This window comes from Sceloporus occidentalis, unplaced genomic scaffold (assembly GCF_023333645.1).
Source record: "Sceloporus occidentalis isolate IW3139 unplaced genomic scaffold, rSceOcc1.0.p SCAF_52, whole genome shotgun sequence".
Lineage (NCBI taxonomy): Eukaryota > Metazoa > Chordata > Lepidosauria > Squamata > Phrynosomatidae > Sceloporus > Sceloporus occidentalis.
This window is the reverse complement of record NW_028317032.1, coordinates 6,582,437-6,592,098: the sequence shown is the minus strand read 5'-3', so window position 1 is coordinate 6,592,098 and position 9,662 is coordinate 6,582,437. Positions and strand designations below refer to the sequence as shown.

At 39.9% G+C, this 9,662-nt stretch overlaps 1 protein-coding gene across 1 annotated transcript; it reads left to right on the top strand.

Moving 5' to 3' along the window:
• The first annotated feature begins 6,961 nt into the window (after positions 1-6,961).
• LOC149288380 (transcription factor Sox-11-A-like) lies at positions 6,962-8,074 on the top strand. The gene has a single exon (XM_089491919.1). The coding sequence runs from the start codon at positions 6,962-6,964 to the stop codon at positions 8,072-8,074; it is 1,113 nt and encodes a 370-aa protein (XP_089348045.1).
• Positions 8,075-9,662: the final 1,588 nt, after the last annotated feature.

The window sequence follows — 9,662 nt, the reverse complement described above, 5'->3', positions numbered from 1 at the left end:
TTATAAGTGGATGTGTATTGACACCGAAATTTGAATTTGTTGCTGGTCTTTGACGAGTGCCCCCGCAGTAGGTAAATTCAATACACTGGATTAATTAAATTATAATCTATTTTTTTGCAGCAGGACTACTTCTTATTTTGTCAATGGAATTTTATTCCCTACATAACTAGGCTTTGTCTGTGGATAGAGGTACATCTTAAAGATTCTAAAAAAATCTGGATTTTGCCAGAGAATAAAAATCTTGGTATTTTAGCCAATTTGAAAACTCCTGAATTTAATTCCTTTCTAACATCAGCAGAATTGCCTATATTACTAACACAGGTGGATCAGAAGAAGAGAATGGGCCATGAGAGGCAACAGAGAACATATTCCTCGTGGGAATCTATGTTTATCAAGATATTGTAAATTTATACGATTCCTTAACCTAAAGGTTAATATGGAGAATAAATCAGCAATGGCTTCGTTATTGTCCAATATCAGAGACCATAGAGACACAGCACACATGGCCATTCTAACACCTTCATGGTTGGTGACCCTAAAGCAGCTAACGTACGTTGGTACTTTTCTGAACCCGTGCTTCAAGGTAGTGGAACAAGACAACACTGTTTTCTGAAAAAGGCTAGTTGGGACACCTAATATATATTTTACTATACATTATATGTATATATATATATATATATATATATATATATATATATATATATATATGATACCTTATAAATATATATATATATTTTAATATACAGCATATATATATATATATATATATATATATATATATATATATATATATATAGTCATGTAGTTGCGTAGTAGATCAGTAGTAGTATGTTTAGAAAATAACTCATGAATTATACATGTTTGGTATTTTTACACTAACACAGTTTACAAGATGTTTTTTCAGCCACAGTGGCCTTTTTCTTCTTCCCAAAGAGTAGATTTGAGTCAATAATAAACTAGATTTTAAAAATAATTGCAAGGCATGCAGTCTTGTAGTTTAGTTAACCGACTCACCTGTGTTCAAGAAAGGATATCTAAAAATGTGATACGCACATAGGCTAGATAGCTAGATTTTAACCCAGAGCCCCACTCATGTTTATTGATTGAATGTGCTCAAGCATTGATCATAAATCAAAGGGTAATAGCCAGCAATTCCAGGCTGGCCATATGTTAGCCAATCTGTAGCATGCACTGTTGTGTTCTGCGTGATGTTCTTACACTAGAACATCAGAATCAGTAGAATAATTCAATATACACATTTTGCATACCTGTACTTTGTAGAACCTGTGCGTTTCCGGTGAACATCAGGTTAAAATGAATTATTTTTTTAAATACATTAACACTCAATCGGGTTTCAAATGCTTGATAGATACAGTTATAGGCAAGGTCTGGCGGTCTGGAACTTTGGCCGAGTTAAAAAAAAATGTAATGGACATCATCTTGCGTGCCAGAGGATTCTCAGTGCTTGCTACCACTCCAAAGGGGCATGATGTGTGCTGAAGTAGTAGCCATCAAATCACAATACACGTTATGTATTTTAGTTATTCTATTTGTAAACGCTCACTAAAAACCATCCTATTCCAAGAAGCAGAAACATTCCCTTCTAATACCATCAACCAGCACCCTAAAGAAGTCATCCACCATGTCCACCTGCAAGAATAACGCCGTTCTCCATACCACCCTCGCTACAATCAACTCATCCTCTCTTACCGTCTCACTTCCCTCTGAACCCCCAAATTCATTTGAACCCCACAAGAACAGGTCCCTCTTCGCCTTCTGTACCAGGATGTTATGACGTGTGTAAATGTCGGTGTCATTTTAAATTGCCCACTATTGGGACTGGGATAAAATGTTGCCGATTTAACTCATTATTATAAAGGGACAGGTCAGCCCTTTCTGTAGGTGATATGTTTTGACATTGTGCTAAAGGCACTGCAATGACATGTGAAAGGCAAGTGTTGGGGAAAAGATATTTTTCTTTAAGTGTTCTATGTATATTGACGTGATGTAAACTAAAAGATAAAACTAGATTTGGTTTCAAATTTTTCCAATAAAAGATTATTTTTCTGCAGAGCTGTAAGTCACCATTGTAGGCAGTTATGATAGTTTGGTTGCATTCCAAATTCTAACACCACATCGAGATGATTCTTTATGGCGATGCTAATGAAGTCCTGCTTATACAGATATACCAAAAGAAGCACAATACAAACATTGTATCTTGTGAAAATGTAATGAAACAACAATTTAACTTGTTTTTAATTTGTATCACAATTACGGTAATTAATAATAAAAAAAAACAAAAAAAAAAAACCAACTATGGTGAGAGTTCCTTTTTGGTGGATAAACCATTCTGGTAGTAGCACTGCTCTTAAATTCAACAGTCCTAGCCTAGAAATGTATCATTTACAATATTGAGATTTCTTCTAATGGGAACCTGAATGAAAAATCAGTTTTTTCTTTTCCATTATGCAGAGATATTCGTGCCAGTCCCACGGGGCCATTATCTTGACAGTTTTAGGAACTTTCTAATTAACATTCTACATAACAAAGGAATGTGTTGTGTGTTTCCCACAAACTTTTGTTTCTGGCCCTCAAGGCTTGGATTGGACAGCCCTGATTCAATGAATGATATGCATGGAGAAATTTGGCCACATCTTGCTTGACTGACCATCTGCCAAAACACAATAGAAGATCTCCAGGCCTTCTACAGAAGGGTATTTACATAAAACACTATAGATCCCCCTTGGGGTATATGATAAGGAGACCGGCCTCCCCTTTAAGGGCAGGGGCCTACAAAACGTTCACTTAGCTGCCTGGCACGGATTATTATTTAATATAGCATTAGAGGTATAGATTGTATTGTGTTAGCCCTATTTATTATTATTATTATTATCCTTTATTTATATAGCGCCAACAGTTTACGCAGCGCTTAATACAATACATAAATTCAAGGGATATGACAAGACAAGAATTGACAGACTAAGACAAACCGATACATTTGGTGGAGAGAGCCCTACAATCTAGAAAACTCAGAACATTTGGTAAACATGATACATTAATTGACTAACATTTTATACCTGAAAAGAGGCCTAAGTAGCCTCAAAAGCTGCAATCTATAGAGTCTTTTCGGGGTCGCCTGATTACTTCAGTGTGGCACATTTTTATTCTCAAGCAGATCCGGTCAGCATGGGGCGCTGTCGGTCAGTGTCCAGGCCCTACATGTACCGTCCCTTCTCCTCTTCCCACTCATCTGGCAGCATGCTTGCAGGACATACCCATATGACTGCTACCCCCTTATATATTACGGCTCCCACTGATGTATTGCTTATTTAAATATTAAAAAAAACCCATTATATTTGTATGTTTTGGGTACTAACTGATGAAATAGGATTTGGGGGAAAGGCCTTTTTTATGTAACAACTAAAAAAAATTGATACTATTACCATGTGTGTCCAGGAGAAGACAGCGTGTAGATATCGGGATTAGGATCCGACACTTACTGTTATACTACTTTATAAGAGTGCTTCTTCACCTTTCGCTCTGTACACAGGACTACTGGGGTCCTTAAGGCGTTCTAGAGCTAGATCTTACGCTCTATGCTAGGTTATGTTGGTCCAATAAAACATCACACCGTTCTAAGTGGTAACAACAATCCCCTGATGAAACGGTCCATTCAAAACCATCTGATAAGCCACCACTATGGCGGATAGTTGGCACATCTCATTTAGGGTGACCAGGTTTCTCGTGTCATTAAGGATCCTTATAGAGCATGCATACTGCAGGGCTGCATTAGGCTTGGTCTGGGTTAAAGGGGACACCTGGTGACCCTGCTGTCATGTACTGTCTTATCATTCGCATGATGGCCACAAATTATATAAGGTCTAATGAGCTGTTAGTATTTTGTTGGTGTGGTTAACATAGAGTTCATGTTCAGGGCATTTATACTGAAAAAATACATACGTTATCCTGGAAGTAGTGGTAATGTGATATCATAAGATAAAATAAATATGTTGTATGAGGAGCCCGGGGAATTGCCAATACAGAGGATATGAGGGTGGTAAATGGGATAATAATGAAATAAGCACAGATGTGGTTGGAAACAAGCTCTTATCATATAGGAATATCATTAGCTCCATCTCCTGTAAATGGACAATCACCTGATCATTCATACGCAGGGCTGTAAATTACACGGTCGTTCCAGATATGGCCAGATATAATAAGTCCAGGTACCGGTATTCAAGCAATAAATTTCTGCTGGCCTTAAGACTTCTGGTAAGTATTCATCATATTAGTCTGAAATCTTATCAATAGATAGAACAGGTTTAACAATCACAGGCATTACTTTTTGACATGGACTAATTTCAATAAAGGAAGTTAGATTGATTTCTATGGCAGGGAAAAAAGTGACATCATTGTTAGGGAGGAATGATACTGTACAGGGTGAAACATTAACCATCTGCCAGGGGTCTATGGCCATCATGATAAACAATCCGACAAATTCTACTATACGCTCTAAACGTACGGAACTGTATGTGTAATTATCACATTGCATATTTCGGTGAATGAGGACGAAGCTGCCGAATGACGGCAAAGAACAAAGTACATCGATCAGGTTCATGAGAATGCATATAAGGGAGTGAGAGATAATTGTTAAGCTCTTATCCCAACAGACTGTAAGGGAGACTGGAGAGGACCTCCTGGCTGCTGACATGTAAGCTTCTGCTAAGTTATGTTTTGGACTCCCTGTACCCCTTGCATTTTTCTTTGAACCCCAAGCAAATGGTTACTAAAACTAGAGGGTCAAACGCTTAGATGTAATGTAGGTTTACTTTTCCCGAGACAATGGTAGATAAGTGGAACAGCCTCCCACCAGAAGAGCTAAAGGCTAATACAGTGTGGGGAATTTACTCATGTATGAGTTAGGCAGAAAACTATCCCGAATTTAAGACAAGACCAAAGACTGATAAAGGTCCGAGTCTCTACGTCGGGAATAATGGGCAGACTAGATGGGCCAAAAGGTTCTTATCGGCCGTAAAATCCTATGTTTCCATTTCCCACCCAGTACAGAGCTAGTATGGCCTTAGAGATATGTGCTTATTGTGTGTGTAATGAATTCACATGGATGAGCAAGACACCCAGGCTCCTTAATAACCAGTGCATTACCCGAGAATACATTGATGGATAGGGCTATTGCTCGGTTTATCACACCTTCCCTCGCCAGATGCTCGCTTTCCAAGCTTTGGATCCTGATTGGCAGATGCTTCACTAAAAAACCCATTTTGGGGCTAAACCTTTAGTGGCCTCCAAGGAGCTCAGCTGCTTTATGAACGCAGGAACCCCCCCCCCCCTCCCGTCACCATTGAGGTGAATTAATCACCCCATGTATTATCAGACAGGTCAGGGAGGGCATGTAGACAGAATCTCAAGAACCTTTCTGTGTTAAACATTTGGACTGAAGCCATTGTTTGCATTCTGGGTAATTGTGAGCATCGCGTACTCACTATTCAAATCACAATTCAAATTTTACGTCACAGCACATTTCTTAATATTGTTAAACGTAGTCTCAGGCTGTCAGTTCTAATTTTGTCGTACCCTTTTAACACACAGATAACCATTCAAAAGTTTGGGGTCACTGAGCTGTTTTCATGGAAAACAAGGACATTTCTAGTTGCAACATAAACGCAAAAAAGTTTTAATTAAGATTAATTTGCCTTTTAAATTTGGATGAGTGAACACAACGTGCCATTGGAGTGATGGGAGTGATAAAGGGCCTCTGTACGCCTATGAAGATATTCTATTAAAAATCATATATTTCCAGCTACAATAGTCTTTTACAACATTAACCCCGTCTACGCTATATTTCGGACCCATTTCTTGTTATTTTAATAGACAAAAGTTGCTTTTCTTTTAGCGACCCTATACTTTTGGACGGTAGCGTGTGCTCTGTATGAAGCGCTGCATAGATTGTTGGTGCTATATAAATAATAGATAATAATAATGTATAAAAATAGTCATGACGTCATTTTTTTGTATCACACGTTAGCACAAGCTGTAGATTTTTTGCCCAGCGCAGGGACTATTGACTCCTGGCTAGTGTGACTTTAATGATTCTCCGCAGAACCTACTGTTCAGTAATGCTATCCATCAATGTCCAGCATCATGGAGTCACAATCTATGAAATTAAAGCAGGCTTGGGGTTTCTGCAGCCCTTGGAATCCAACTCCCATTAACCTCACCCTCCCACTTGCGAGTGATGGGAGTTCTGCAAAAATTAACAGCTTTGGAGTAATCCAGCGCTTATGTATATGCCTGCTATTTACCAAAGAGTTTCCTCAGCAGCTGAGGTCGTTCACTCTGTCATCAAATGTACAGATAGATATCTGAACCCGACTTACGTCTCTCCTCTCCATGCCCTCTCCGCCTAAATCCTTTTTTCTATACAGCCAGTCTATACATCGTAAGCACCATGTAAGTGTATTCAATCGCCAGGCACATGTGATCGCACATGCAGGACTTACTAGACATTAAAGCACTGAAAGCCTTTCTAACATGAGACAAGGAGACGACCAATGAGCTGCCTGTGTCTGCGGGAGGCTGGCTGGTCCATGCCGGTCTCGAAGGGGTTAAAGGCTCAGCTCATAATACGAGACGCTCTCCAGTGGTTAGTAATTTTTTGAGCTCCTTCGCCACGCCCATATCTGGATTTTGGCACCAATAGCAGCTGGGGGGTGTGTCAGGGTAGGGGGGCTCGGGCCGGGGTGGGAGTGGTCGGCAGGCTGCCATTGGATGGCAGGGAGTGATGTAATCCATATGATAGCTCAGATAACTAGTGCATTGGGAAGAGTGGAAGTTTTGCAGAAAGGAGTGAAGTGCACTCGCAGGGCGGCAGGAGAAGGAAGCAGGGCTGGCAAGCAGCTTCCCCCCCACTCACCCTCAGTGAAGGAAAGCATAAGGTGACATCATGGTGCAGCAAGCAGAGAACATGGACATGGATAGCAACCAGCACACAGAGGTCACCGACACTGAGGAGGGAGAGTTTATGGCCGGGAGCCCAGCAGCCTTGGATGAAAGTGACCCGGACTGGTGTAAAACGGCCACTGGTCACATCAAGCGACCAATGAATGCGTTTATGGTATGGTCCAAGATTGAGAGGAGAAAGATCATGGAGCAGTCCCCAGACATGCACAACGCGGAGATCTCCAAGAGGCTGGGAAAACGCTGGAAAATGCTCAATGACAGTGAAAAAATCCCCTTCATCAGGGAAGCCGAGAGGCTGCGGCTCAAACACATGGCGGATTATCCCGATTACAAATACCGACCCAGGAAAAAACCCAAACTGGAGCCCTCTAAGCACACCCTGGGTCAGTCTCCGGACAAGAGTCCAAGCACCAGTGGCAAGAGCAGCAAAATGTCCTCTAAGAAATGTCCCAAGCTGAAAACCAGCAGCAAGCCTGGGGCTAAGTCACCTCAGGAGGATGCTGGTGGTGAGGACTATGTCTTTGGGAACCTTAAGGTGAACAAGGCTGTGAAATGTGTGTTCATGGATGATGACGATGAGGAGGAGGATGAAGAAGAGGACGAGCTGCAGATTAGGATAAAGCAAGAAGAAGATGAGGAGCAGCTGAGGCAGTACAATGTAGCCAAAGTCCCAGCCAGTCCCACCTTGAGCTCCTCAGCGGAGTCTACTGAAGGAGCCAGCATGTATGAGGAGATGAGCAATGCCACCAACAACAGACTGTATTACAACTTCAAAAATATCACCAAGCAAAGCACAACACACCCCACCATCACCCTGGCCCCATCCAGGTCTGTCTCTACCTCATCCAGCGACAAAGATGATCTGCTGTTTGATCTGAGCTTAAACTTCACCCAAAACCCTCAGGCACCCGAGCTGGGTAACTCCAACTCAGGAAACCTTTCTCTCTCATTAGTGGACAAAGACTTGGATTCTTGTAGTGAGGGAAGTCTGGGCTCTCATTTTGAATTTCCAGATTATTGCACCCCAGAGCTCAGCGAGATGATAGCAGGGGACTGGTTGGAAGCCAACTTTTCGGACTTGGTGTTCACCTACTGAATTTTTTTTTTTAATTATTATTTGTAATTTTTTTAAACTATTATTTTGTATTTTTGGAAGGGGTTGGTGGGTTTGATCAATGAAATTGGAGGAAAAAAAAAAAGAAAATGATTCTGTTGGGGGGGGGGGGGGAACTTATGTTCAGATGAATTTAGGTTGGGAAGGAGGGGGTCTTGATTTTCCTACCCAGTCTGTGATTTCTAATCACTGTAAAATGTTTGATCAGCGTCTGGAAGGTCTGCAGAAATGTATATTTCTTGGCAGCTCAGCTGTTACTCAAGGGGGTCATTGTGTTTTTTATTTCTTTTCTATTCTACAATCTCTTGGAAAAGACTCTTACAACAGGATTTTTTTTTTTTTGGAGGGAGAAAACTGATTTCTTTCTATGCATCTGATTCTTAAACTGCAGGGAAACTCACATGCAGACAGGACACAAAAACTGTGAACTAATGTAATTTTTTAACAGATCGACACAAATGTACCTTTTCACAATATTTTTTTTTTTTTCTTTTATTTTGTATCTTGTTCCCTTTATACCTCCTTGAATTTCAGACAACCCAGACCTCACTACAAAAAAAAAAAGGTATTGAAACATTTTTTGATACATAACAGACCTCAGTCTTTTTTAAAAATTAAAATATTTTCAGGCGTATTTTTGTACAGTTAAAAAAGGGAACATTCCTGCTGTCATGTTTCTTGGTTTTTCAGTAAGACTTTCAGGCACTTCCTAGCTTTTTATTTTAATTTTTTTTAGCATGCAAGTTTGTTCATAGTTATATCCTGATAAAAGGATTAAAAAAAAAATGTAAAAAAAAATCTTGCATCTAAAAAGGCCTTGTGGTTTTAAAACACTTTTTTTTGTACAGCTATAGTTGAGATTTCGTTCAATATTTGTAGGTAAAGATTTATTGAAATTGTGTTATAGACCTCAGAGCTGTTAGCTTAAATATTTGTATATGTACTGTATTATAGTAGGATTCTATGTATATCATATGCTGTCATATGTGGATGGGACCTGAAGGAAAAATTTCAAACTGGATACTCGAATTTTAGCAAAAAGGCACATAAAAAAGGTTTCTAATAATGTGCAATATTATATGAAAAGAAACTAGTACAGACCATCTGCATATTTTGTAGCAAGAGGGGGTGTGGGGGGGGAGCAGATTTGTGCACTGTTAACATCAATGCCTGTTTTCTTAATGCTGAAAGTCTGTATCTTGATGATTTTAATAAATCAGCTGGAACTGATAGAAATTTTGGTATCAGTGTCAATGTGTGTCTGGAGAAAGAATGGTGGTGGTGGTGGTGGTAGGAAGGGGGGCAGGAATGGGTTAAAAGTCTAAGGTTTAGAGAAATTAGCAATGCATGGGTATATTGGTCTATAGGATAAGGCTTGAAGATGCTGGATATTTATACTTCTTTCATTCTAGAATAAAGGTATATCATTATACCAGTTGAGGTAGGAAGGGGCTGGAGGGTATATAGAAGAAGGGATTGGGGAAGGGAACAATAAGGAGTGTCTAAGTGATAAGGGCTAAGACTCCAGCCTGCAGAGACTATTACTTGTGTAGGTTTGGTGTGTTGGAAA

Coding starts and splice junctions, on each gene's coding strand:
- LOC149288380 (XM_089491919.1), top strand. CDS start 6,962: ATGGTGCAGCAAGCAGAGAACATGGACATGGATAGCAACCAGCACACA.